The following is a 27,419-nucleotide window of genomic DNA, read 5'->3' on the forward strand; positions in this document are numbered from 1 at the left end:
AGTACTGGGAAGAACTTACTGCAATGTTTGTTTGCACATCTGCTTACAAAGAATACCTGTTTGGCAATCTCTTTCTTTTTTCTTTCTTCCCTTTTCTCTTCCTCCCTTCTCTGAATCTCATTAAGGATTTCACGTTGCTGAAATAAAATTTCAGTTGTTAGAAATGCAACAGTACATGCAATGCAACTGCTAAAATCTTACCCTGATTTAAAAGTAAAAAAGTTACAATGCTGATTTTTTGGAAGTGTTGAAAGAGGACTTAGAAGATGTCACAAGAATAAAAAAATAGAAGTCAAATTAGCTCTCTGGAGGAAGTTAATAGTATCAATTGTATGATACAGGAGAATGGAACTGTAAATTACTTCTACTGCCAGACCCAACAATAAAGTTTCATGCACACAAAAAAAAAGACAGGGAGATAAATCCAAGTGATCTTTTAAAATCTGGAGCTATTCTATCCATATTCCCTACAGAGTGGAGACTTCACACTACTAGCCCCTGTGAGACTTGGATGAATCCCCTCATTTCTACTGAAAGATATTGGTGGTCTGACATCTCTTTAGGGTGAATTTGTTGCTCTCTAGAGATGCCTGTCACAGTGAATGTTCCAGTCACCCTAGGAGTGAAAGAAGGTATGAATACCTGTCTGCCTGGCTAACATTTCCTATTTACAATGGAATGCACTTAATATGTACCTTTGCTTAAGCTTTTGTATAAGGTCCTCTTGATAAGGGATTTTTATCAACATTTACAATCAACATTTAGGTTTGTTTCAGGCACAAATATTTCCCTGGATTAAAACCACATCATTAAAATATTACAATTACAGCAGCAGATAGTTCATATAATACACATTGATCAACTCATACTAGCAGGTCTGACAAGTTAATAATTCACTAAAACTCACCATTGTGCAGAGTGATTTTAAAATCATGATTATGTTATTTTAAGAATATATGGTTATTCATACATTGATTTCTCTTACCTCCTGCTCCTCTCTTCTCTTAACTTCTTGTGCCTTACGCAATTCCTCCTGAGCCAATCTTTCCTGTTCTTTCTGATGATTTTTTAGCATTTCTTCATGAAAAGACTTGGAAGGTGGTTTATTATACTCACTGAGAAATGACTGTACATGGTCAGCAAGTTCAAATATCATCACCTGAAAGAAAAAAGTTACAAATGAAATGCAGAGTCAAATGATAGCCAAATGCTACCTACCCCAAAAAGCAACACAGCAGAAGCATGACTGTCAATTTTGGCAAAAAATACTGAAAAACAGACAACCTAAGCCATCTTATTTTTCTAACAGAAAAGTGAAATTTAAAAATAATTTTCTCATCTTCTTCTAGGCATAATCTTTCTACTCCCACAGATATGGGTTTATGACATATGAGCTACAACAGAACAAATCCTTTGCACTTATCTGTTACTGTACCTACTGCTATGAAATAGTTCTTATTTCACTGCTAACCACAAATCCAGCCCTTCCTCTGCAAAGCAGTCTCCCCTTTAGAACTGTAAAATCACATAAAGTGCTCCATATTCATATAGCTACAACCACTAAAATAAGAACTGCACTGAAAACTCTGCTACATGGCTTGCCAGGTTGGAATCAATTTTCAGTCACTGTTTACTTGAACTATTGATGATCTGTTGACCTGTCAGGGCTTAAGCTTTCAGCAGTCTAGTAGCATTCCCTTATTAGTTCAAGCACTCCACAGTGCTAAGAGACCACTTTAGCTCTAAAATTAAAGAACAGTACAGGACAAAGGTGCAGTCAGCGGCACCACTGAGCAGGATTTGCATGTACAGGTGGGAGATAAGCCAAATTAAATTGTACTATCCGCCTGTAACAGGGTGACATTTAGAAGATTCTCAAACACTGAATCCCCTGCTTGAAAGTAAGAATGAAGCCAGGAGGCAATTCAAAATAGAAAGAACAGCACAATATGCATAAATCTGACACGTGCAACTAGATTATCTTTCCCAAGTTACTATTCAGAAGGGAAGGCAATCATTGCATGCACATATGTATTAAAAAACCCATCAAAAACAAGAGAAAATTCAATAATTAAAAAAAAAAAAACACTGACAGTTTGCTCTTCAGTTTCAATAGGAGGTTGAAGTATTGTCAAACTTTCTGTATCAGAACACAATTTAATGAGGAATACCTGTCAAGGTATACAGAAAAGTTATCTTCCTTTTTTCTGCAGATAAAATAATTCAGGATAGCACTGCATATGCCATTCATACAAAATATGTACCATACATGTAATTCACAACCACATCTACACTTTGCTGGAGCAAGCATGACTCTTTTTTGGAAAATCAACATTAGGAAAATGTATGACATATTCAGATCCTTTCAATGAGATCAGAAATCAAACTGGGACTTGGAAGCCCTACAGGCTATTAATTCTTGTGGTCACTTGTGAGCAGACCCAGTATATACTGCATGGTTTTGTGGTTAGAGAATTTAACCCTTGTACCTTCTATGAATTGTCCATAGCACTGTTATTAGGAAAAAACAAACAGCAAATAACAAACCCCAGCTCTAAATTCCAGAATACTTTATTAAACTGCTAATTTCCAAAGATACTGAAAAATCTGAGGAAATTCTTGGTTACTGAACAGAACGTATCTAGCTAAAACAATTATTGTGACAGCATCTGCAGAAACATTGGCAATCAAAATACAAGTATGGTATTCAAATGGAAAAAAAGGCTTGATATGGCAGGAGTGAATGACAGATAGCTCCTGCTAAACCTGTAAAGTTGACAGGCTTGGGAAACTGAAAGCAAAATATTACCCCACTTCAGCCTATTATAATGTCCACAGCTGTGTAATACTCACTTTCAAAAAGACAAACGGAGCTATTGAAATGTGTTCACCTGCAACATTTCCAAATAGCGATAAGAAACATACCCAACCCCCTGCTTGTACCAAGAATTCTTTGTTTGCTTGCAATTCTTTGAATCATTTCATCCATCAACAACAGAAAGGTATTGCTAATACTAAACATACCCAAGGATGTATAAAATCCCTTAAAATAGATAAAAGGTCTAAGCTTCCCATGTTTCTTCATCTTTCTTTTTTTACTTTTTTACCCAGTTCCAGGGAAACTCAACTATCAATACTCCTAAACACAGAAAAAAAAGGGACAGTGGCATGAAGTGACTGTACTAAGAACTGTTGAGCTGGTATTGGAACGAAGGCCTCTTGCCCTCCAGTTCAGCATTAGGTGAACAAGATCACATGGAAAAACTCCCCAGGTAACCACTGTTTGCTTAAACAGATAGGGCCTCTTATGATATTCAAATCAATCTGAAAAGTGCAGAAAGCTTTTAGTTTTACAGTCAATATTGCTCTTCATATTGCCAAATAACTCAGAACCTTTAAACCCAGCAACATGAACCTTTAAACCAGGAATAAAGCTTGCAGTATTTATACATGGATTTTGAGATCATCCATAGTCTGAACTTTCATTAATTAGAAACATTCCTAAGAAAGACAGTCCCTCCTTCCTTAAAAGCAATGCAACTTACACTTCCAATGTGGATGTATTCCACAATATTATACCATACCATTTAGAACTATTTAGGTTCAGAGTATATTTCTCAAGGAAGTGAAAAACTCTTACCTCTCCACAGCGCTGTTTTGCTAATTCAGCTAGTCTGGATTTTAGTTCATTTATTTTCTCATTTGACAAGCCTTTTGAATTTTTTAGCTGTATTTCAGGAACTCTGTGGGACAGCAACAAAACATAAAAAAGTCCTCATTAGAAAAATTGAGTGTAAAAAGCAACAGATTGTTGATAAAAACTGTGTGAGGAAAAAGGAATGGAGTCCATAGTCACTTGGCAATTATAGCCAATGCTCAAATAAGTGGAATATAAATATTACATATACAAGGTAAAGTCAGAAATACTGCATTATATTCCCTATCATCAAATTTTCCGGTTGCAGATTACGTCTTGGTAACACTTAACAGCAGAACTACCAAAGAAACCCTGCACACTCTAGTAATTCAGTTCTTAACCACTAACTTTCTGAACAAGCCATTTAAAACATTACTAACATAACATTTAGACGTTTAAAATTTATTTATCACCACTATACAGGTAACACAAACCCTAAGAAACAAATGCAATAAATAAATATCAGCTATATTTAAAAGATATTTTAAATAAAGTAAACAAGCAAAATGTCTGTAGATGTGTTATCTCAAACTAAAACAAAATAATGAGAGTAGCTGTTAGATCCTTGTTACAGGGTATAACTGAGCTATCACTTAGTAAGGAAGAGCATTTCCCTTCTACAGCACAAAGGGATGGACTGAAGGGAGTTATGTTTTGGACTATCAGTGGTATAAGCACTGAACAAAATAGGGCACAGAGCAACACTTAGCCCAGGAATCACTTGCCTACACAAAATGGTGGGGCAGGCTTGTCATCCGCAACTCCTTCTACACTCTCTCTAGAGAATTCTTCAAAAGCTAATCCAACAGAAAACAGAAGGCTTTAAATAGAAAGGAAATTCAGTCTGTCTCAGGTGAAAGAGTCAGGAGTTCAAGAAGTTTAACAAGGGCACTAAGACAGTGGCAGGTACTCCTGTGGTTATGTATCTCCAGTGCAGTTCTGCACTGACAATCTCATCCCTATTATTCTCCATTGCACAAAATACTAAATCCAATTCAGGTGCCAAAGTTTAGAGTTGCATATTATAAAATACTCCAGGCTTAATAAATACTGACATGCAGAAAGCAAGACTAAATTTTATTCCCATAAAACTACACGTCTTTTCAACTTACACTTTACTACAGAAAGCAGAGACAAAAGGTTATAATTTAATGTTCACTTACGTATCAGGGTAAGTATGTGGACACTTGACCCACAGGTCAACTTTGGCATACACTTCATTAGCACCGGTCAATCCCTGAGGACGCAGAACTAAATTAATTTCAGGAGGTTGTCGTACCTAAAACACAAACCAAAACTTCTGATTGAAAAGGTTTACTTGGTTTTGCTTTAATGAAAACACTCAACTCTCAACCTATATTACAGTAGAATACAGCTTAAACCATCCAAACCATGAAAAAAAAAACATTATTGTGTTGACATTGCTCAGTAGGAGTGAACGAGTCCACTGACTATTATGGTTTATCCAGTATATTTTTACAATTTCTTCAGAGATTCAGACTGAGCAAAAATGAGGTTCTATAATAAAACTTTTGTTCTGCTTACTGTAATACAGCAGTAGAAAAAACATAAATAAACTTAACACAGGTTATTTATATCACAAATTAAAGCATTCATTGTAAGGACAGCATTTTTCTTTAGTGTTTAGATTACTAACCCAGGCATTATTTTCTTTTCCAATATGGCAACAGACCATAATGTCACACTGATATACACCTTACATGGCCAAACCAATGGACAGTATTTTTTTCCTGTAGTTGTTTTTAGTGTTTTGCCATAAATCAGAATTTTAACAAGCATTGCCTTCCCCATCCCTACCCTGTTCAAATCACCTACTCAAAATCAGAATAAAGTAAAATATGCCTATATAAGTATTCCCAACTTTTTCTTTTCTTTTCAATTAGGTTTAAAAACAAATAACAACAAAAAAACCCCCAACAAAACAACCTAGCCTTTAGTAACATGAAAAAGAGGGAGAGAAGTAAGACCATACGGAATAACAAATACAGAAATAGATGGTAACTATCCCCTTTGCTTTTCTAGCAAGGAGGAGAACATCTCACAGGAAGAGGATATCAGGTATGACCTTCAATACAGAGTGAACAGATCTGGAAACCCAACAAATTACTGAGAGTGTTTTCATCAAACTTCATAAGAAGAAAAGTCACAAGTTGCTGCAAAAAATTTAAGTTCAAGTCTCTGGCACAAAAGAAAGCAGAGGATATACAGTAGACATTCAAGACAAAAGAATGCAAAAAGAAACAACAGTAAAAGTGAACCTGTGGAACAGAACAGTGACCATTACCTCCAGATACAGGAAAAGAGTATAATGGACACAGCTGGAAAGGAAATATCAATTTGATGGGGACACGAAAGACAAATGGAACAGAGTCGCGAGTACCAGGCCTGAACATTATCTAGTTGTTAATTAAAAAAAACCCCTACCTATAAAAATGAAAGCAAAACTATTATCACGGAAATAGGCGCACTGTGACAAAACCACAGCATATAATAACTATGTAAATAGTGTCAGGTATACCGACGAGATGAATTAGTTGAGCAAGTATGTAATTAGTAGGTTGAGGAATGAATTAAGAGGCATTTTTTAAAAAGCCTTTAGACAATTATTTAGAATGCAGTTTATGGGTACAGCACTGATTATAGAGCGAGCGCTTTTATCTCGAGAATCAATCGCAAAGGTGGCCGGTTGCAGGACTGAAGGAAGGACCACGGACGGGCGGCGAGAGCCGCGACACGTCAGGCAAGGAAGACACGGAGCGGCCCCAGCGAGGCAGCGCCGGCCGCGCCCCCGCAGCCGTCCGGCCCCGCTCCGCACCGAACCCGCACCGGCCCGGCCCGGCCCGGCCCGCTGCGCCTCCGCCCCGCGCCCGGCGCGCTGTGCGCGGACCCCGCTCGCTACCTTCCAGGCCTGGCTCTGCCGCAGGTCCTGGAAGTCCTGCCCGTAAATGGACTCCAGCACCTGGAGCTCGTTCTCCTGCCGCAGCTGGTAACTCTCCGGCGGCTCCGCAGCGAGCTCCGCCGGCAGCTGCCGCTCGCCGCTGGCCCGGGCCATGTCAGGGCTGCCGGCGGGGGCGCGCAGCGGCCATGGCGGGCCCCGCGCTGCCGCCCTGGGACCGGAGCCGGAGCGCGGCCCGGCACCGCCTCCGCCGCGGCGGCAGGAGGAGGAGGAGCCGGGGACCGGCGCCGCCGGCGCCGCGTGGGGCCCCGTGCCTCGTCTGCAGGAAGGTGTCGAGGTGGAACGGAACCCTAAGGATCGCCGAGTGAAACGCCCTGCTCCTCACGGGACTCCCTAAACGAAACAGTGTGACTAAGAGCACTGTCCAAACTCTGGGAGACTCGGTGCCATTGCCACTTCCCTGGGAACCTGTTCTGGTGACCAACCACCCTCTGGGTGAAGAACCTCTTCTAATGTCCGGTCTGAGCTCCCACAGGATATGCCTCCAGGTATATCTGCGTTACAGAGATACACAGCTAAGACAGTTGGATACTCTGTAGATTTTTTTGAACTGACCTTGAGAAAGAGTCACAAAAGGGAAAAAATAACCACGGATTTCAGTATAGATTTCATGTAGAGCTGGGGCAGGATACAAGTTCCCGTGAAAACTGTAGAAAGGCTCCCACTGACAGCTGCAGTAGGGAGTAATAGCAGGTGGAGGGCGAACAGTCTTTAGTTGAACTGCGAACAAAACAGGGAGGCGGGTGTCCTTGGTGGGACCTGCTAGAGGGAGGCAGCTGGGGGCTGTCAGGGGAGCAGTGACAACCAGAGAAAATGTGCTTTCCTTCGGTCACTTCACACGGTAACTACTGAAAAGGCCGGCCACGAGAGGGAGCCTTTGAAGTTTTGGGATCTTCATAAAGAAACCCCAAGTAAATTCATACAAGCTTATCTATTAGTGAGTAATCCCCAGCCAAAAAAAAAAAAAAAAAAAAAAAAAAAAAAAAAAAAAAAAAAAAAAAGTTACAGTAGTCTGCAGGTTGCTACCACGCACCCACACCCAGATATAGGAAAGTAGTTTTGGTGACTTTGACTTTACTCCCTGACCTCTGACCTTTGGGTACAGACTTTCTGTTATAAAGAAACCACTCATTTACACTAATGATTGGTTTCTATAGCCCTCAATTTGTACTTCTGAAATTGAAAGCTTGTTCCACGCATACTTTATCTTTCAGTGGCACTTAAAGAGTGTCGTTAGTATCAAATGAAAACCAAGTGTTAAATTGTATCACTGTTGTGATGCTGGTCTTTGTTCCTCACCATTCCTGGAATGTGTCTTTAGTGGCAGGGTCCTTCTATCTCATCTGCTTTTTGGTGGGAAGTGGCCTGGAAACAGACCAAAGCTCTTTAGTGTTTATCTAGCAACAACAGAGACATCCCTTTGCTCAGTCATGCGTGACCTGGGGCACTGTAACTGATCACTGGAGTTTCCTCTGGTACAATTGGGTATGCTCATTATCAATTTGTATATAATAAATAAAAAGTTTCCCTGCGTTAAAGACTGGAAAAAAAAAGTCCAGGCCAGAGATTTATCTTCTCTCCCACACAAATGCACAGCAAGAATGCCTCGGTGATGCAGTAAGTAATTAAGAAATGTCAGCAAAATTTCTTTTAACAGCAATTATGGGTTTATACTTCCCAAGCATGTGGTGTGGGGCACACAGCCCACCACACGGGAAATTCTCCCCTGTTACACTGCATAGCAGTGGGTGGGCCAGATAACAGTATGCCTTTTAAAGCTGCCTGACTTTCCCCTACTTTGTGACTTGGCAAAATTTTAACCAGTTAAGATGAAGTGCTCTAGACCAGATGTCTACCTCAAACTATTTTTTCCCCTTAATTACTTCTATAATGATTCATTGTTTCTAAGAAGAAAGCCAGAGTAAAATAACATAATCATAAAAACATTTTAAGAATTTGTTTTTAAAAATCTTGTACTCCAGCAGGAGTGTGAAAATTTGATGAGGAAGAGACAACCTTTTTTCAGTGCTGTGGCTTTGCTAGCTAACCTTCTGGAAACCTGCATGAACTGAACCAAATTACATTACTGCAGGGAGTCTTCACATGCTCAGCACAGATTTACTGGAATACGATGAACATCCACCGGCCTCAAACATGTGCCAGACTGCATCTGGATAGAAGCTTCCCTTCCAAGATTTAAGGCAAAATTTAAAACTCTCTCCCACAACATTAAAATTTAATTCTAGCAAATAAAATTTAAATGGTTTGTGAGAATGTGCTTTCACTTCCCCACGTGCATGGTGAGGGGAAGTCAGTCTTCCTATGAAGTGCAAGAGGGAGGAAAAAGGTTCTGAGTGTTAAGAGTAAGAAATTTGGCAGAAAATAAAACCTCTTGCATTCCAGCCAGTCTTCAGAGATCAGAGGGGCTGCATGCAGCTGGGCTTATTCCGATTATAACCAAATTAGCATGACATGGTCATGTTCAATGGGAACTTCCATGAGCAGATTCACAAATAATGTGGTTTATTGAAGCAACAGAAACAGTCTGAATAAATGCACAAACTATGATAGAGCTCTAATGATAACATTGTGTCAACTTGGGTAATAATAATAATAATAATAATAATAATAATAATAATAGCAGGTACATGCTTACCAAGACAGCATCTCCACTTGGATAGAGGGAGAGGAGAGTAGCCTGAGAACTGTCTCTGAGATCTTTAAGGGTGTTTCTCCTAACAGATCTGCCCTCCTTACATATAGTGCAATCTCATCCCCCTATTTCTAAGTTACCAATAGCATGGTCTAAGCAGAGCGTTGAATAATACAGTCATTTATGTGGTAGCATGTACTTCATTAAGCATATTAGCATATGCAGGCATGAGCATTTTAATATTTAAATGACTTTTAATCAGACAAAGATTTCTTTTTTGGCCATGGTGTCCTTCAAAGTTCCAGCTGTGCAATTTACTTCTGTTCTGTTCCATTCCTGTTTCAAACCCAAACCATCCTATGCCCACAGGACCTCTTCCTTTTGCCAGCTCAATCTTTCTTGGCTATGTAGATCTGTGCAAAGACAATGCAGAGGATACACAGTGTAGGCTGTAGACAGTAAGCATTAACTCTTGCCTGGCTCCTTGGTCATCATTCCATACCAATGGAGGAACTGAAGAAAGGGACAGCTGTGTGAGGAAAGCACCTTGCAGGTGACTGGGAGGTGAAGGGACTGAGGTCAGACTCTGGTTACAGACACTGGCCACAAGAATGCTGGAGGGCAAAAGGAGGAAAAAGCCTGTTTGGGAAAGGAAAGATAAGGGGAAAGCATGGTGAAAGCTGCTGATTATTGCCTAGAAAGTGGGGGGAAATGGGACTGGGTGGACAAAGTGAATGAGTTATGTGTGAGAGGAAAAGGTAGGAGGGTGAGTGAGTCTGAGGCCACAATCAGAGTGAGTCAGAGATGTGAATTACTAGACAAGTGGCTGGAGCAATGAACTCTTAGAGGAATGAGAGGAGGCTGCAAATGGCTGGGCCCAAACACATGGAGGTACAAGCAGAGGCTTGGCCAACAGCCTCCAGGATCTGTGGTGGGATGGGGCAATGGCAGTCCCCTATCCCTGTGCTGGATGACTGCGATGGCAGTCCCCTATCCCTGCTGATGTTCAAAGACATCAGCAAATGTCTTTGAACCCATGGCACAGCACCTAGCTCTGTCCTGGATCACTGAAGTTCACATTGCAGGAGACTGGGCGAATGTTACTGGAACACATCTCATGGGCCTGGGGTGCCTGAGGAGCCTTGCTCTGCCGGGGCTGAGCACATGGATAGCTCCTCTTCCCGGGGCACTTCCAGGCTGGCAGCCAGTGGCTGAAAAAACCGTTTTGGCTTAATTTTTAACTAGCACTAGTCTCCTAATTAAAGGCAAACGTGTATCCACTATATGGAGGCACATCATCTGTAGAATCAATGCCCTTATTACGACCACTTAAGAGCTTTTCTGGAAAATTATACATTTAGAAAAAAAAACTATTTTAACAAGTAACATGCGTATCTAGAACGCAGCATCGTCTTTTGACAGTCTGTCATCAGCATTAGGGACCTGTTTCAAAACACCGGTTTAAAAGGCGCCCGCCCGCTCCCAGAGCCCCCGAGCGAAATGGCGGCGGCCGCGTTACGTGATGGCGGCGCGCCCGCCCTGGGGAGCGCGGCGCGCCGGCGGCTCCCGCTTTCCCCGGCTCGGGATGGCCGCAGGGTTTGGCTGTCCGGGGCCGCAGGGGCTCGGCGCCCGCGCCGGGATGTGGGAGCACGAAGGAGCAGGGCTGCCGCTGCCAGCCGCGCTCAGCGCGGGGCGCGCCAGGATCGTGCGGATCGCTCGAGCGCCCCCCGCCTTGCGATCCAAACCCCAGCTCATTTTCCCCGAGGAACAGCGGGAGCGCAGGGGCAGCCCCTGAGCAGTCGCTGGCCTCTCTGGACGCTGTGCGAGGGTCTCCGCGGCGTCCGGCGCCGCGCAGAGCCAGCAGAGAAACGGGAGGGAGCCGTGTCTCGCCACGGGCGGAGCGGGCAGGAGCAGAGGAGAGAGCGGGAGCAGGTGTGCCACGGGGAAAGCCGTGCTCTTCCTCTCTCAGGGCTGTGAGCAAAGCCTGAGTCAACGCTGAGAGTGCCGTGGGGGGACAGAGTTGGTGTCTCCCCAGTTTTGCCGGCCGGTTTTGCTGTGCAGTGAGCCCGTGGCCGTGCGAGCGTGTGCGCGGCGGCCGCGCCGCGACCCTCGGCAGCGGAGGGAGGATGAGCCGCGGTGCGGGGTGTGATTCTGGGGACCACGATTCCTTCTCTCTCGCATATTGCGGTAAAACATGCTGAGGAGACCTGTGGCGGGGTGAAGCAAAAACTATGGCACATCTGATTGGAAGGAGAAGCCTGGTTTGTTTTCTGTTTTTGTTTACTGGCTGTCATGACTTACTAGGTGACAACGCGAACAGCCAGCCCTGCTTCTCGGGACACAGGAATGTGGTGAAGATGCCTCCGAGAGGCAGAGACCGGGCTTTATCCTCAGAAGCGTCTGTTTGCCTGTGGGCTCCATTCATTCACTAAAGACAAGGGCTGGACAACCGGTGTTATTAGGGGGCAGCAAGGAAGGCGGAACCTCGCCATGGGGTACGACAGAAGCTGGGTGCTGGTGAATGAAAGCGACCATGCCCCGTCCCCGGCTGTCACCGGAGCTCTGGAGACGGGCAACGCCTCGGCCGGGCAGATGGTGTGGCAGGGCGGGAATGTCAGCGAGGCGGGCGCCGTGAAGAGCGAGGAGCACGGCGAGGAGCAGAGCTACCGGCACTTCACCACCACCGTGCAGGTTGTCATCTTTGTGGGCTCTTTGCTGGGTGAGTGAGAGTTGCTGGAGTTCCTGGTTGATTTTATTTAATTTTTGGTTTAAATCCTTGCGGTCAGGGACTGCAGACCAAAAGGTACCTGGCATCACTGGTTGCCTTCGTGACTCTTCTTGCTGCATTTCTGGTCCTCAGGTGTATGATTTAAAGTTCCTTGTAGGTTTTGATGTGTAAAAGCTGTTGCCATAAAATGTATTCGTCATGGATACATTACATTGTACATTAGACGTATGTATTACTTAGTAACCTTCTCTACTAGAATTTAAACGGACAAAATTTAGATGGGTTCATGACATGTTTATTTTCAGCTGCAATGGGATCTGTTCTCTTTAACATAAACAAGGGTGTGGAGTGTTTTAAAACAAGTTTTGCTGAATTTCTGTTTCACTCTGCAGTAATTTGGCATTTGTGTCCCCCAGACTTTAAATAAATCCTTTAGAAGTACTTTATACTGTAAATATGTATAACCACGTGCAATCTTGCTTTACAGTAGGAATCATGTGTTGTCATATGAATCATATGTGGTTGTAAGGTATTGCTATATAATTTTACAAATGTGTGTACATTTGCTTTCTTGATGCTTACACCAAATTTTGTTAGGAATATGTGCGCATTTCTTAGCAAAAAAAAAAAAAAATTACAAAACAAAACTCTAAGGCAAAATAAGCCTTATGGTGAGTCAAGTTAGCACTGTTTGGGAGATAAGTAAGCTGGATTTCAGTAAAATGTCACTACTATCTCAATCATTCAAGGCTTTACACACAGGGCTTGAGTGAGAAAGCACCCAGCTTTTCTTAAGGGAGTTAATCAGGAATTTGCTGACGGGCATTGGCTCATTTTATCAAGGATTTGTTTTGGATTTTTTGGATTTTCCTGATCCTGAGTAATGCTAAAGTCCATTTTTCTGGTCATGGTAATAAATTCTAATATCTACATCCTTTTGGTAACATTCCTTAATAAGTAATATTCCTTAAATAAGTTTTAAGAAGATGATAAGCATAGCCATGTCCCAGTCAACAATGCACTTACTGGCTCTTACTGTAAATCACTGAGTTTTTTGGCATCAACTATTCCTCTGTGCAATGGAGATAATCCTCACAGTTCTTGCTTTTTTTTCTTCTTAGCATATAGTGTGGGGAAAGGATACTCTTAATATCATAGGTACTCTGTGGCTTTTTCTATGTTGGGTAGTACCTGGCACAAAACAATAGCCAGCAAACAGTGTCCTAAAATAACAAGACTAGATGAGGAAAGCCAGAATTTTAATTCTTTCTTTTTTTGGGTTTTGAACCTTAGAGAGAATAAATTTGAGTCATATGTCCAGATCCTGTTTCATGAGCATGGATCCTCCAAAATTATTTGAAGAAGAAAACAGACATTATCACGTAGTCATTCCTTCAGCAGCTAGGAGTTCTAAAAAACCAACCAACCAACCAACCAACCAAAAAATACCATTGGTACAAATTTTGCAAGATTAATGTAAGTTATGGTTTGGCCTCCTGTAATTTGTTTTCAAGACATGGAGAAAACATTTCAAAATGTCACAAGGGGTTTATTTGCTGATTGGACGGCTGGGAGGCTGATGAAATTTCCAGATCAATAACTTTTTCAGGCCTGTCAAAGAGCTAAACAGGGGAGGAAATAATATACTTTTTTAATTATGAAAGTGCACTAGTCCAATGACAAATGTTAGCAGTGGGCCTCATGCATTTACAGTGATGGAAACCAATCTAAACTATTTTTTTGAAACTAGTAGCCTTTGCTACTAGTCTCCCTGTGTCCCTGAAGTGCTAATTTAAAACATTGATGATACACAGTATCATAACAGCTGAGAACTTTGGAATCTTTAAAAATGTCTTCCCATATCAAGCCAATGAATGTACTACTATTTCTTTTTTACTGAATGGAAAGAAAGCCACATCTCTCATATGTTGCCAGGAGTTTTGGATGTACAGTATCTCAGCAAAGGATAACAAGTGGTTATTTGCCTCACACTTAATGCTTCCAGAAACGCTGTTAATTGTCATTTATCCTCTGCCATGGTCCTTGGAGCATGAGTGGCATCCAGCTCTTTTCTCCATCATGTGAGCCCCCCTGCTAAGCTGCAGAACAGCAGTTCTTTGCCCTCGTGAGTCCCAGGTTCTTCTTTGCAGAGGGGCAGCCCTTCAGTAGGTGGATGAGACAGACCTTCTCCCTAAAGCCTGAGATAGGGTCACACCCCTCAGGGGTAGGATGTGCGGGTTTGAATCCTTTCTGGTTTGGGTGGATGTGCAGCTTGTGCATTTCACATCATCAGTGCTTGCCCAAGCACTTTGCTATTGATAAAATAGCATTAATTACCCTTTTAAAGGAAAAAAAAAATCAGCTTGAAATGGAACAAACCCGTATGACTCACCCAGTCTTGATAATGATTGCAGGGGTCTGACATTAGCAGGAGTGTGCAGCATGGAGAGGTCCAGGTCCTGCAAGAGGGAAGAATCGCAGTTGGTGTTGTGAATTTAATTTAGGTCCCTGCTGTGCACAAGAATGTTTTCAGCTGTGAGAGAGATGCCTGTTATGGTTTTCTTTTCTCCCATTTAAGACCTTTATTTGAGTCCTGTGGAAAGACTTGGGACACTAGGATAAATTCTTGTGTTAGTTCTCACTGTGATATGACAGAACAGTGCCGTTTTGAGTGTTTCATTATATCTACTGAAGGCAAGGAAGAGTCAAATTTTTTTTTTCTTTTTCTTTATTTTAAGCTTGGAATGACATATGGCTCCCTTTCCGAGTGACTAAAGTTTTAATAGCTTTCTTTTTATCAAAGAAGATTCCTGAGATCATTTTTGCGGTGAATATAGGAGTACAGCAATACTGATCTGCAAGGTGTATTTTTCTCTTGCTGTTAGAAGGAATCAGTATGCATAGACTAATTATTACTTCAGCTTTGAAAGAAGAAGGAGAGTGTATCACTTCTGAGTTTTGGTGGGGAGAGGTCACTAAAGGTGGCTGCAGCCTCTTTCAGTTGAGTGCGAGCAGTAGGGTGAGATCTTGGAAATGAAGAGGGTCTCCAAAGAGCTCTTGGAACCAGTGTGCACAGTGACCTTAGTTGGAAAGGGAGATAAAAATGATGGCTGAAATGCAGTGGACAATAGCACCTTCTCAGGAAAAGGGAAAGGAAGACCAGAAATAAGAGTTTTGAGGCAGATGAGGATGTGGGCTCTCTCTCTGAACATGGACTTCCCACGGTTTACTTACTTGCATATAAAGTTGCAGCAGATAAGTAGAGGAGCTTATGAGTTGTGTTTTTACTGACAGGTGTAACTGAATGCTCATGTCATGTCAGGTTTAGGTGAGATTATATCCCATTGTAGAATTATAATGCAAAAGTGTTTGGGTTGGAAAGGACCTTAAAGGTCATCTCATTCTAGCACCCCTGCCATGGGCAGGGACACCCTTAGTTAGAGCAGGCTGCTCAATGCTCCATCCAACCTAGCCCTGAACACTTCCAGGAGCAGGGCATCCACAACTTCCCTGGGCAATCTGTTCCAGTGTCTCACCACCCTCACAGTTTATTCTTCCATATATCTAACTGAAATTTCCCCTTTACTGGGTTGGAGTTTCTGTTCTTTTCATATTTCCAGGGTATGAGAATCAACTTTTGTTCCTGAGGCTGAGTATGTTCATAATTTTCATATTATATAAAACTGAATTTCTTCTTTAAAAAAATAATTATTGTCAGTCGTTTAGGAAAAAAATCCACACGCACAAAATTGATGCAATTTACAACGAGAAAGGAAATGTCTTTAGTGCTGATGTCTACTCCCCAGAATGAATATGCATCTTACTTTCTATGCATTTTTTACTAGCTGTATCCCACATAATCCCAAATCCAGGAAGCTTTCCCAGACATTTTAGATCAGTGCCTTATTTGAGGTTTGGGGAATTAGGCTCTATGTTACTTACTCTTTCAGCTTCCTAAATCTGTCCTGTACAGAAGGAAATTTAACTGGAAAGGCTGAGGATGCTCTGCTAAAGTTCCAACTCTATTTCAGTGGTTATAGTGCATTTTGGAAAGCCATGGGTTAGATTGGTTGCCTCCTGGTTTCCAGCCATGTTTTGAAGGAAAATTATGTGCTTTGAAAGAGGTGTGCAGAGTGAACCTCTGCTGCCTTCCCATTGTCCTGTAGGACAGGCTTGCTCCTTTTCATGAGGATTTCCCAGTCTCCCTCTGCCCCTGAAACTGATCTTCTCCTTGTCTTGGTATCTGTGCAGAGAGATGTAAAACAGTATTGCAGCAACTAATTTTTAAAGGGATAGGTCCCTTATGGGGTACAAACCTGAAGTAAGACAGCCTAAGTAACAAACATTTACCTAATGTTTACAAACATTTGCCTAATGTTTGTAAAGGCAAATGTATGTTAGCACAAGGAATAGAATATCTATTTTTTAATAGCTACCAGTAAAGCTTGCCATAGGCATCTTCTGTAAAGAACGGAGCAGGGAATCTTGAAGTAAAAAATACTGCAGATATATGACTCAAGGCTAGACTGAGAGAATTTTTAAAGAATGAGGATCATGTCTGCAAGAGCTCCAGCCAAAATTTATAGCTATGCCCACAAAAAAGGATAGAGTTACCTGATGGTAAGAAACAAAAAGGTTTGGGGATGGGAATTACGATGTTTTGTTTCACTGGTATCACACTTATAAGAAGTGCCCTAGATGAAATCTTCTAAAACATTGAGTTTGCATAGATTAATTTAGTTGCTGATTAGCTGAAATAAAGTTTGGCAAAGCAAAAGGTGACTGAAAATCAAGTCTCAAAGGAAGCATCAGGCAAATGATGCTATGAGTGGTGGTTGCATGTACTACTAACTGCGTAGTATTACCATCTTGCAGTACCATAACATTGTAGTAATAATTTTCCCCTGCAGTTTTGTATGGGTGGTTCTGAGCCTCAGGAGTCATGGACTGTGCAGCAGTTATGTCCAGTCCAGGATGCACCTTGGTAAAGTCAACCTGGAAGAGATGTTATGCTTTTGTTTTTTATGTGTGTTCAGTTGAACTGCTAAGCAATTCTCTTTGGAAGAAAAATTGAGTTTGAGGAAAGGATGAAGAAGAGGGGCTGTGAGAGTGCTGGGGCTCCTGTTGCCATGGAGACCTCTCTTCTCCCCGAGCTTCTGCAGAGGTGCCTTGTCTGCCTTTGGCTGAGGGGCCCTTCAGGTAGCACTGCTGCTGCCTTTTAAAAGAGAAGCTTTGGGAAAAAGCCCCTCTTTACCTAGCCTGGAAGTATGAGATGCAATGATTTATACCTGAAATGCATATGCCTGATACTGTGGGGAACTGTGTGATGAAGAGTTCCTCAGACACATATTGGGGGGGTTAATCAATGTCTCTAAAGATCATGTGTGTCAAGGATGTTAAACTGGTGCCTTGTCGACAGCCATTGATCCCATTTATCCTAGAATCACAGAATATCCTGAGTTGGAAGGGACCCACAAGGATCATTGAGTCTGACTCCTGGTCCTACACATGACAGCCCCAAGAATTACACCATGTGCCCAAGAGTATTTTCCAAATGCTTCTTGAGCTCTGCTGCTGTGTCCACTTCCCTGGGGAGTCTGTTCCAGTACCCAACCACCCACTGGATGAGGAACCTTTTCCTGATATCCAATCTGCACCTTCTCTGACAGCTTCAGGCCATTCTCTCAGATCCTGTCACTGGTGGTCACAGAGAAGAGATCAGTGCCTGCCCCTCTGCCTCCCCTCATGAGGAAGTTGCAGACTGCTGCTGTTTAGGGAGAAACTGATTCATACCAGTCATTTTACTGTCTGTACTCCCCTGTGAACACTCTAATGAGAGCTATGAACCACAGCTCTTTAACTAAGTGACTGGATGTCATGATTTGCTTTTTATTGTGAGTTACAGTTGCTGAAACACCTGCTGGTGTGTATCACTCGATTGTTTTGAACTTCAGTGAAAATCTAGATCCGAGATTTTGTATTGATGTCATGGGCAGTAAGTTAGTGTTTCAGGCATGAATGAACCCATGCACTTAGCAAGAATTTTAAATAGTGTTAGTTCTGTTACAGATTTCATTTAGTGGCTTGCTATTAGGAAGGTGTCATGAGCTCTTAAATGAGGGGTTTTTCTCTATTCTGTTCATCTTTAATTTCTTTTTTCTGTGATGTTGGAAAAAGTACGTTTGCCACTGAGGAACATTTTTCAAGATCTAGGAAATTGTATACATCTCCACAAAAGGTGCTGGCTGTGCTGCAGAATCCTGTAGGCCAGTAGAGGTGTTCCTGCTGCAGCTCCATGTCCTCAGAATGAGCAATAGCAAGGCTGAGCACGCATTCCTAAGAGGCTCACATGCAAACAATACATCTATACCTATTACCCATGAGCAGCCACACAGACTGACACAGCAAGAAAATGCAGCATTCAGGCAGATACAAGGTGTATCAATGGCCTCATCCTTTTCCCCTCTCTGGGGAAGGATGAAAGCCCATTAGTATAAAATATATAAGTATATGGATATATAAGCCAATATGGATCACTCTGTAGCAGCTGGTCCTAGACTCCCAGTCTGCCCAGTAGCTGGCCTGGGATCCTCTTGTCTCCCAGTTGCCTCACACACAGACACACAGATGTAGATGGCTTTCTCCAGGAGCTGGTTTGGAGCTCCTGGTCCTCTCAGAGCCCTTTTTTTCCCCCTGGTTACCTGGATCACACCTATGGCCACACCAGCATCCTGAGCATCTCCTTCTTGCTGGCTGGTCTGGCTTGGTGTTCAGTCATGATCACACACTGAACACGCTCACACAAATGCTCACTCTGTCTCTCCAGGCACTGCCATCTTGATGCATCAGCCCTGATGTCCCATGGTCTTTCCCCAGTTACTGCACTTGGATTTCTGTTTGCTCACAGCTCCATGGAGGAGAGAGCTCCTCACCCATGAGAAGAGTTGGCAATGGAGTTTAATGACAAGGTGGGACAGACTGTGCTGATCAGGTGCAGGGTGTGGCCAGACCAGTGTATGAACTAAATGCCAATTTATAGATGCCTTTTATCTCATTTTCCCTCTGATCTCATGCACTTTTTCCTATCCAAACCACCATGGCTGGATACCTGGAGCTTGAACTGTAAGATAAGTCACCACAGTGGGAACTTGAGATAAGATAAAGGGGATACTATTGTCCAGGTGTTATCTCAGACCTAGGGACATGTTAGAAAAGCTTGGGGAGAAGAATCTATCACTGGTAATGGGCTCAAATAATGCTGGATTTAGAAGCCTCAAGGACAGCCAACTCAGCAACTGTGCTGAAATCAGCTCAGATTCCCTAAAAGGTAATTCTGGCAGGGGCGGATTGCAACCACCAACTCACAGCCCACCAGCTCAAAAGAAGAGAGAGAATAAGCACGTGCACTTATTAGCCTTAGAGGTGAGGAAATAATATAGCCAACAGAATAAGAGAACTGTGTAGTCAATGAGCATTAATTCCTTAGTTTGCTAGGATGTATAAATAGCAAAATGTTTTGAATGACCTTGAGACCCCCACCACTGAGAAGCCCAGGGTGAAGAAGGACCAACAGAATATCACTGGATCCACAGGTGGTGACTATTTTCTACTTGATTTCTCCACTGCTCCCTCTCTCTTTTCTATTTCTTTCTACCTCACATACATTGTTAAATAAAATCCGTGTTACTGGCTTTGGCATGTAGTCTGCTTTTATGGGGAGCTTTTGGGATGGGAGCTCCTTTCTCTGAGTAGGATTTTGAGGTTCCCACACTTGCTGTCTCCCTGCTCCTTCATGGAGGTGAATATTTCCTAATATAGGCTACAAGACACTTCTTTTTGATATTTGGTTAAGATGAGACTCTGAGATCATATAGGAGATGCACACTAGTGGGAATATCAATGTGAAGTGCTTTGCAGAAAAAAAAAGGATTTTATATATATATCCTGTATATATTTAAGGAAAATTTTCCATATTACCAAAGTAATGTTTTGTTTTCCTGTTGTACTTGTTTTTGATCCCATCACAGAATTTGTAAATGACTCTAAATAGTCTTGGGTGTCCAGTATGGGAGCTCACTGGGGCAATAATAGCTAAATTGGATGCCCAAAGACTTGGGATTTCTCCATGTTATGTTTCCTATACTTGCTGTCTCAATATCCAACGAGGAACAAGTTCTCAAAATGTTTTGATAGTGGGGTAGGTACTGCTAGAAAGTTTGCAAATGGCAGAAATACTAGTGAAACAATTATTGTATTGTACCTTTGTTCATCTCACTGCTGATTAAATGCTCTCCCTGCAGGAAATACAGCTTCTTGTTTTCTGAACAGTACTGTTACATGTAAGCCTTTTTTATTTTTAGCATCTTTAAATTAGATTTAGCTGCTGGAAGCAGGGAGAAGAACTGGTGCCTTGTAGTCAGCCAGCTTCCACAGAAACATTGCAATAAGGAAAATATCCTGGACTGAAAGTCTGGCTGAATAAGAAATTGTGTAACCTCTCATGGTAAGGCATGAGTTTAGCCAGACAATGCAAATGGCATTATGGTGGTTAACAAAAGCAGCAGTGAAGCTGGAATGGTGATGGCAGGGAGAGCTCTGATTGTCTTATTCTCAGCTCATGGTCTTGCTGTCATTGGCAATTGCTGGGAAATCGCTGTGGACTGCTGCCTTTTAAAATGGTTTATTAGTTATGATATTCTATGCTGTAATTGACATTCCTTTCCATTACAAATAATCTGGATTCTAGGAAATACAGTCCTTCCTTCTGTTCTGCCAGTTCTCTTGGGATGGGGGAAAAAAGCCTCTAGTTGTTTGGGAAACAGAGACTATTTTTAGTCTTCTCTTTTCTACCACCTTTGACTTATTTTCTTGTCTGTCAAAGCAATTCCATACAAAGACTCATGAATTTCTTCCAGAAGACTGATAAAATACAAAGTGATCTTGCTTCTTGTGTAACCTCTTGTATCTTTGTCCACAAACCTTGTGTCACTTGGCATGTTTCCAGATCCCACCACACCTTACTTTTGTTGTACCTATATTTTGTGTGGCACAACTAGATAATTTCTTTGATACCATAGAACAAACAAAAAAGTCAGTCATAAAAGGGGCTAAAATACATTTTCTTCTGCTATTGCCTGAATTAATTGGAACAAGTGGAAACCACTGAGATAAGGTGGGTTTTTTTTCACTTTAATAGCTGTAATTTTTTAGGAGTATCTAGAAGAAAAAGAGTTGTCTGATTTGCCTTTTCCATTTGTGGTATTAGGCTGTTTATTTCCCATTTCTTTTTCAGAGGAGCATTAGCTACAACCCCTTTGGATTGTATCAGTCTGAATTAGGGACTTCTCTGCCCCTGAGCAGGTAATCACATATATTGTGCTCTGGCCAATAACATTGTTTCTTTTTGGAATTTGGCTGGCACATTGAGCTTAACATGTTAGTTTTTAAAGGTTTTATTAATTTAGCTTAGTCTTTTTGCTTCAGTGACTAAGATTGCTGTCCTCCTGCTGTGCTGTAGGGTGGTGGCTGTGTATGGTGCTTAGCAGTAAATTAAGATGTAGTTGCTTGGCAAATGCTCGGAGTAGCCTCACCAAACTCCCACTTACCCAGAGCACATAGCCACCAAAGGAAGCAGGCTAGGGCTGAACTCACCTGTCTTGCTTGGCCTCCCCCCTGCTCCTCTCTTTCCTGGGCAAAACAGCTGTGCCACCTGCCCTGTGTGATTGCCCTTTGTTTGTTACATGTTCTCCCAGCACAGAGAGATAAGCATTCGTCCTATTTTGTTTGGCATGCACAGATAGCCTGTGATGCCTGGACACAGCATCCATCCTTTTTTTTTACTGACATGTTGTGTCTCCATCTTGCCTAAGTTAGTCTGGGAGAGGACCTGTATGTGTACAGTAACACTGTGTATATGACAGCTAATCATCAGGGAATTACAGGGGGATGCTGCCACATACAACATACTGTTCTCTGACATGTCCGTGGCTTTTTTTGAGCCCATATTTTAAAAGATAGAGGCTTATTTTGCCCAGTCCACACAAACATTGATGCATTAATAGAAAATGAGAACATTGAAAGGAACATCATGTACAGGTCAGCAGAATTATTATTATACTTACAGAAAAAGCTGCAGAACTCAATAGTCTATTACAGAATGTTCTTTTACTCCACTTATAAAAATTGTTATCTGTTATCCTTATTTTCATCCACTGCAGTTCTCTAGTGTTCATGTAAGATTTGGTTAAGTATTCTATTAAGTATTCAGTATTCTATGTCTGCACTTTTATTTGAAAAAAAGAATAAATTGCCACCACACTAGAATTTCTCTGACTGTAACAAGCCTTTGTAATAGGACAGCAAAGACATCCTTTTTTTTAAATTTGTTTTTTAAAACACAGTCAGTAGAAGAAAAGAGATACTAAAGTCCAGAGAGCAAAGGAAAGAGTAAAAGAAGTCAGAGTATGTGAAGGTAGCAGAAGGAGCAATGGTTGTGATGTGCACAGAGAATCATACAGCTGAAATTGTTCAAAATGATGAGTGAGTTTGGCTGTCTGTCCTGAGAAGCCATACAGATGGATGGTCACCATCTGCTGAGTATCGGGCTTGGGATACCCACCCAAAGAATCCTCCTCTGCTTTTGCAAAATTGGGCCATAAGTGACTTCCAAAGGTAACATGGCTTCTTAGGGAATACTGTGATCTTATCTCAATACTCCTCCTATTTGTGGTCTCTCATTGTAGACAATGGCCAGGTTCTACCTTTGGAAGCTCTAGAAAGAAAGTATTCATATACTTCTGATTTTAGAAACCCCCCCCTCCCCACACCCACATCCCCCCTCTCCCTCCTACACACTTCTATCGTGTTTCAGTCAACTTATTTTATAATAAATTTTTATTTGAAAAATGATTCACTACACTGGAAGAGTCTTAATTAGAAAATCCCTGCTGGTTGTTGAGTGCTTTTAGTTATTCTGATTAATGAGACACTGCCACTATGTGGAATAATTCTGCCATGATATGGAAAGTCTTTTAAACAATTTGCTGCTGCTTAGGGGTTCCCTAAGATTGATTATAAACTGAGATCATCACAGGAGCATGCAATAAAAAAAAAATTCGGTGCTTTTTTAAAGTCTGTTGCAAAACCTGTAAAGAACTGGAATAAAGACTGAAATCTGACTGTAGATATGAAGGTGAGTTGCACAAATTTACCTTGGTCTATGGAAAAGAAGCAGGCAGACCAAAGAGTTTTTTTACATCTCCTTTTTCCTGTAGCCTTTTTACTGTTTTGGTGCTAAACCGACTGAATGCAGTTCAAGTTTTTTTTTAGATTTGTTGTTTTTGGCATGGTAACTGCTGTGACAGCAGCATGAAATAGGAGTCTCAGACTAGTAGAATGTTAGCTAGTTCTTAGGGAGTATGCTTTGGTTTTCCTTCACAAAGGAAAGTAGGTGCCAGGAAGCTCAGTGCCATGTCTGGAGCAGTGACTGCTCCAGAACCGCTCTGTCCCATCTGTGTAGACTAGAGGTAGAGTGGAAATATGCTCAAGTGCTTTAAAGCAGTTGAAAGAAAATGGATTTAGAGAAAAAAAATTACCCACTTATATCTTTGGTAGCCAACAAATACAGCATGAAAATAGTCTTTGAGGATCTTCATGGTTTTAAATGTCATAAAGAATGCTTAGAAATAAAAAAATATTACCCTAAAATTACCCTAAATATGTGGACAAAGAGGCAGAGCTGCACATTTCTTTTTCAACAATTGTCCTGTTTCTCAGTAATGTAGAATAGGTAAAAAAATCAGTTAACATAAGTTAGAATAGAGGAGGGAAATAATTTCAATGCCAGTTGCATTGGATGACAGTTTTTATATTTTTTCAGAGCAGTGGAAATTTGGTAATTGTACTATCAATGTACATCATTCATCTAAATGTGATATTTGAAAGAAATGTAATTTAACCAGACATTGCCTTCTGATTCCTCTGGTAGGCTGTGGAGAGGAACACTGGGGTCTGCCAGTGCTGGTCACACTGGGGGCACGACAGGTGATGTAAGGAGTGAGTTGGTGACACAAGAAGCATCTGCTGGCAGCCTGGCTTAGGTCCTTTGTTGCAGAGAGAATGAAAAATGGTGATCAGAATAATACAGAGCAGTTTCTGACTTTGTGTCTCTGGGAGGCTGACACTCTCTTAATATTCCCAGCAGAGCTTGGACTTGCCATGTGTGAGATGCATACAGGAGGGAAGTCTCTTCCTCTCTGCCTTTCCCCCCACTTTTGTATTCCAAAGAAAAACACCTGCCTCCTTCTTTTATGGGTTGCATTACTTTGATTTATTAACCTGATGGAAGAGTAGAGGAAAACTGCCCATCTTCTCTTCATTCTGTTGCCCATAGCAGGGAGAGTCAGAGATGACCTGCAAGTCCTGCTTTCCTCTCAGGACTTGTCACAGACTTAGCATGTTTGAGGGGGCAGTAAGGTGTAGCTTTATGATCATGTTCCTCTAAGTAAGTATTGGGACAGCCAAATTCATTGGCAGTGCTTGCTTCAAGGATCAAAAGTGGCTTCAGGTCTTGGTTTTGCATTTTGTTATGGTTTTATCTTTTCTAAGATAAACATAAATTTATAATGTAAATCTTCTGGTATTTCCTACAGATAAACTATCATCTCAGCAAAGGGAAGCTAGTTATGAAATATTTCACTACTACTTCATAAATCAGGCAGCCTGGGATCAGTGGGATGGTAAAAACAGAATGTATAAAAATGCTTCCCAATTAAATCTCCTCATTTCCAATAAATGAAAATAGTCCATTGGTTCATTCCCCAATTCTCTTAGTATATGGCAATATAAAATTTACTTTTAATTTCCATTTTCTTTTCAGAATATCATTTTCAAGTCACATTAGCCTTGAGAGAGCAGTGGCTTGTACTGATGCCTATAAGGGAGCTTTCTGTACCCAGGCAGGTACATCTATGGTCTGTGTGTTTCAAAACATTGCAAAAAATAAAGCTAAATGACTGCCATCATATTGTAATGCCCCCTGTAGTAGAAATTACTAGCCATGTGTTTCATCTGGAAGAGCTGCTTTTCTTAAAACAAACCAAAACAAACAAAAACCAAACCAAACCCACAAACAAAAAATCTAAGCCCTCAGACATGTTGTGAATTAAATGTGAAATAATGGATGCATTGTTTAGTCTAACCACTCTGTACTGTCAGATTAAGACTATTATAAATAGGCTATTAATCAGGAATTTAAAGCCAGTAATGTATATACAACTCAAACATTAATAGTTCAATACTTTTTTTGATTGATGCATACAATGATGATGCATTCAGATGCTTTCTGAAAAATTTATATAGCCATTGTAGTTGTCAGTTCCATCCCTATTAGCATATTTTGCCAATAAAGCTTGAAGCAGTAAATTAACTTTTCTGTCCTTAAAATACCAGTAGTTTTTGATTGATTGCTGTTGGAGCAGTGAGGCATGAACAAAGAAATTAATAATCTCCACTAGAAACAATTTTGCAGGCATCAGGGAAGCCATGTAAATCCTGCTGGGGATGCAGGCTGGGATGCCTTGCTCTCCTCAGGGTGCAGGTTCCACTGTGCTCTCTCGAGCAGCTCAGAGGAGCCATGGTTGAACGAGTCAGGGTTTAACAATGCCTTTGAGTTCTGATGCAGTGATTTTTTTGACAGCATTACAGTGCTAATTTCTGCAGTTAATTTTTAATTGAGTAGGCTCCAGAGGCAACTGTAGCCTCTCACTAGAACGCCATGGGCCCTTTGTTTTTTCTTTCTCTGCTTTCAGTCTTTCACATACTGCTTAAATTTCAAGTTTGTTACTTGACTGCTGAAGGCTTTCTTTACTGTGCTCTTAGAAAAGAGGTTGCTTCTGAATGCACTTCTCATAAATTAAAGCTTTTAAAGCAGCATTACAGTTTGTGTCACTCTTACAGTATTAGCACAGAGATCCAAGTGGATCATGGATATGGAGCATTCACAGGTTTCTGTGTACAGACGAGTGGGTTGTCAGGGCAGGGCAAAGGGTTGTCACATGGTTTCCTGTGCAGAATATTTTTCTAGGAAAGCACTGGAGTGTTGCAATCTGATGGTAATAAATACCTTTAAAAAAAAAAAAAGGATCATTTCAACAGAATCTGAAAGAAATCCATATGCTAGTTTGCTAAAATGAAAACATCTTATAAGATATTATTATTATCTTATTATATAGAAGCAGCTATTTTTCCTGCTGTATTTATATAATTTTCAAAATATGAGAGATGATTACAATTATGCAATCTTGAATTATTATTACAGTGTAGCCTTCTGTTTGCTTGTATTAAACTTACCCTTGAAGTTTACACAATGATTCTCATGTGGTGTTCCCCAGTACACATCTAGAAGCAAATTGTTTTGAACAGTTACTGACAATGGGTTGTCTCCCACTGGAAAATCAGAAAAAGTCAAGGTAACCTCTGACAGTGGATTGTGCTGCTGTTTGAGTGTCTCCTCATTAAGCATTACTGATGCTTGTATTGGCACTTCAATAACTGAATGGTTTCTTACAATGTCTCTTAGGTAAAGAGAATTTCTGGAATGCCTTTTTCTTGATAAGTTTTTTGAATAAAATGTCCTAGATTGAATTAACATAAGAAAAACAAGTCATATTCATTTTGTTGTAGTTAAGATTCATTTATAGTATTTTCTTAGTGTAAGCATGGTGATGGTTTGATTTTGGAACTTCAGTGATAACAAGCCTGAGAGTTTTTAGTTATATAAAAAACTAAAGAGAGTAATTTAGTTATATGTCATTGTTCACCATATGCACTACTGTTTATTGGGTTTTTTTAAACTATTCCACTTTTTATTTTTCAATCCATTTATCATATGTTTTTGATGTGATTTGCTTATTTCCAGTGCTAGTTTTCTGCCTAATAACTTATTCTAATAAAACAACCCAAACACATTCCAAATCCAAATAATACAACGGTGCTGTTTTATTATGGAGTGATTTTACATTTGTATTTGTGAATGTATTATTAAGTTGTTTTTGTGGGCATTGTTGATACAAATGAGTATAATGGTGAAATAAACGTGATCTAAAGATTCAAGTAACCTTCATCACAAATGAATCAAGAGGGTATGTTTTGAAAATATGTTTTATCAATGCATATAAATATCTTAAGGGCAAATGTCAAGAGGATGGGGCCAGACGCTTTTTAGTGGTGCCCAGTGACAGGAGAAGGGGCACAACTTGAAACATAGGAAATTCCATCTGAATATGTGGCAAAACTCCTTTGCTTCGAGGATGACAGAACACTGGACCAATGTGCCATGAGAGAGTGTGGAGTCTCCTTCCCTGGA

General features: G+C 41.1%; 2 protein-coding genes and 1 long non-coding RNA gene across 7 annotated transcripts in view; 2 read left to right on the forward strand and 1 right to left on the reverse strand.

The window, feature by feature from the left end:
- Positions 1–6,770, reverse strand: part of EIF2AK4 (eukaryotic translation initiation factor 2 alpha kinase 4) — a 38,373-nt gene extending 31,603 nt beyond the window's left edge. For all 5 annotated transcript variants that reach the window (XR_008534413.2, XM_054634345.2, XM_077180345.1 and 2 more), the window contains exons 1-5: positions 6,618–6,770; positions 4,861–4,976; positions 3,641–3,743; positions 986–1,159; positions 57–137 (exon numbers count right to left, since the gene is read on the reverse strand). Coding sequence is in view for 4 of the 5 variants with exons in the window: in XM_054634345.2 (XP_054490320.2) it covers positions 57–137; positions 986–1,159; positions 3,641–3,743; positions 4,861–4,976; positions 6,618–6,770 (627 nt within the window). In the remaining variant the exon portion in view is untranslated. The remainder of the gene's footprint in view (positions 1–56; positions 138–985; positions 1,160–3,640; positions 3,744–4,860; positions 4,977–6,617) is intronic.
- A 203-nt stretch (positions 6,771–6,973) lies between these two features.
- Positions 6,974–8,935, forward strand: LOC143691859 (uncharacterized). The gene is made up of 2 exons (XR_008534415.2): positions 6,974–7,162; positions 8,657–8,935. It is a non-coding gene; the product is annotated as an uncharacterized LOC143691859 (long non-coding RNA).
- Positions 8,936–10,851: 1,916 nt separating this feature from the next.
- The window catches only part of GPR176 (G protein-coupled receptor 176), a 33,265-nt gene continuing 16,697 nt past the window's right edge, over positions 10,852–27,419 (forward strand). The window contains exon 1 of the mRNA XM_054634370.2: positions 10,852–12,046. Coding sequence (XP_054490345.2) covers positions 11,818–12,046 — 229 coding nt within the window. The 5' untranslated portion in view covers positions 10,852–11,817. The remainder of the gene's footprint in view (positions 12,047–27,419) is intronic.

This window comes from Agelaius phoeniceus, chromosome 6, assembly GCF_051311805.1.
Source record: "Agelaius phoeniceus isolate bAgePho1 chromosome 6, bAgePho1.hap1, whole genome shotgun sequence".
Taxonomy (NCBI): domain Eukaryota; kingdom Metazoa; phylum Chordata; class Aves; order Passeriformes; family Icteridae; genus Agelaius; species Agelaius phoeniceus.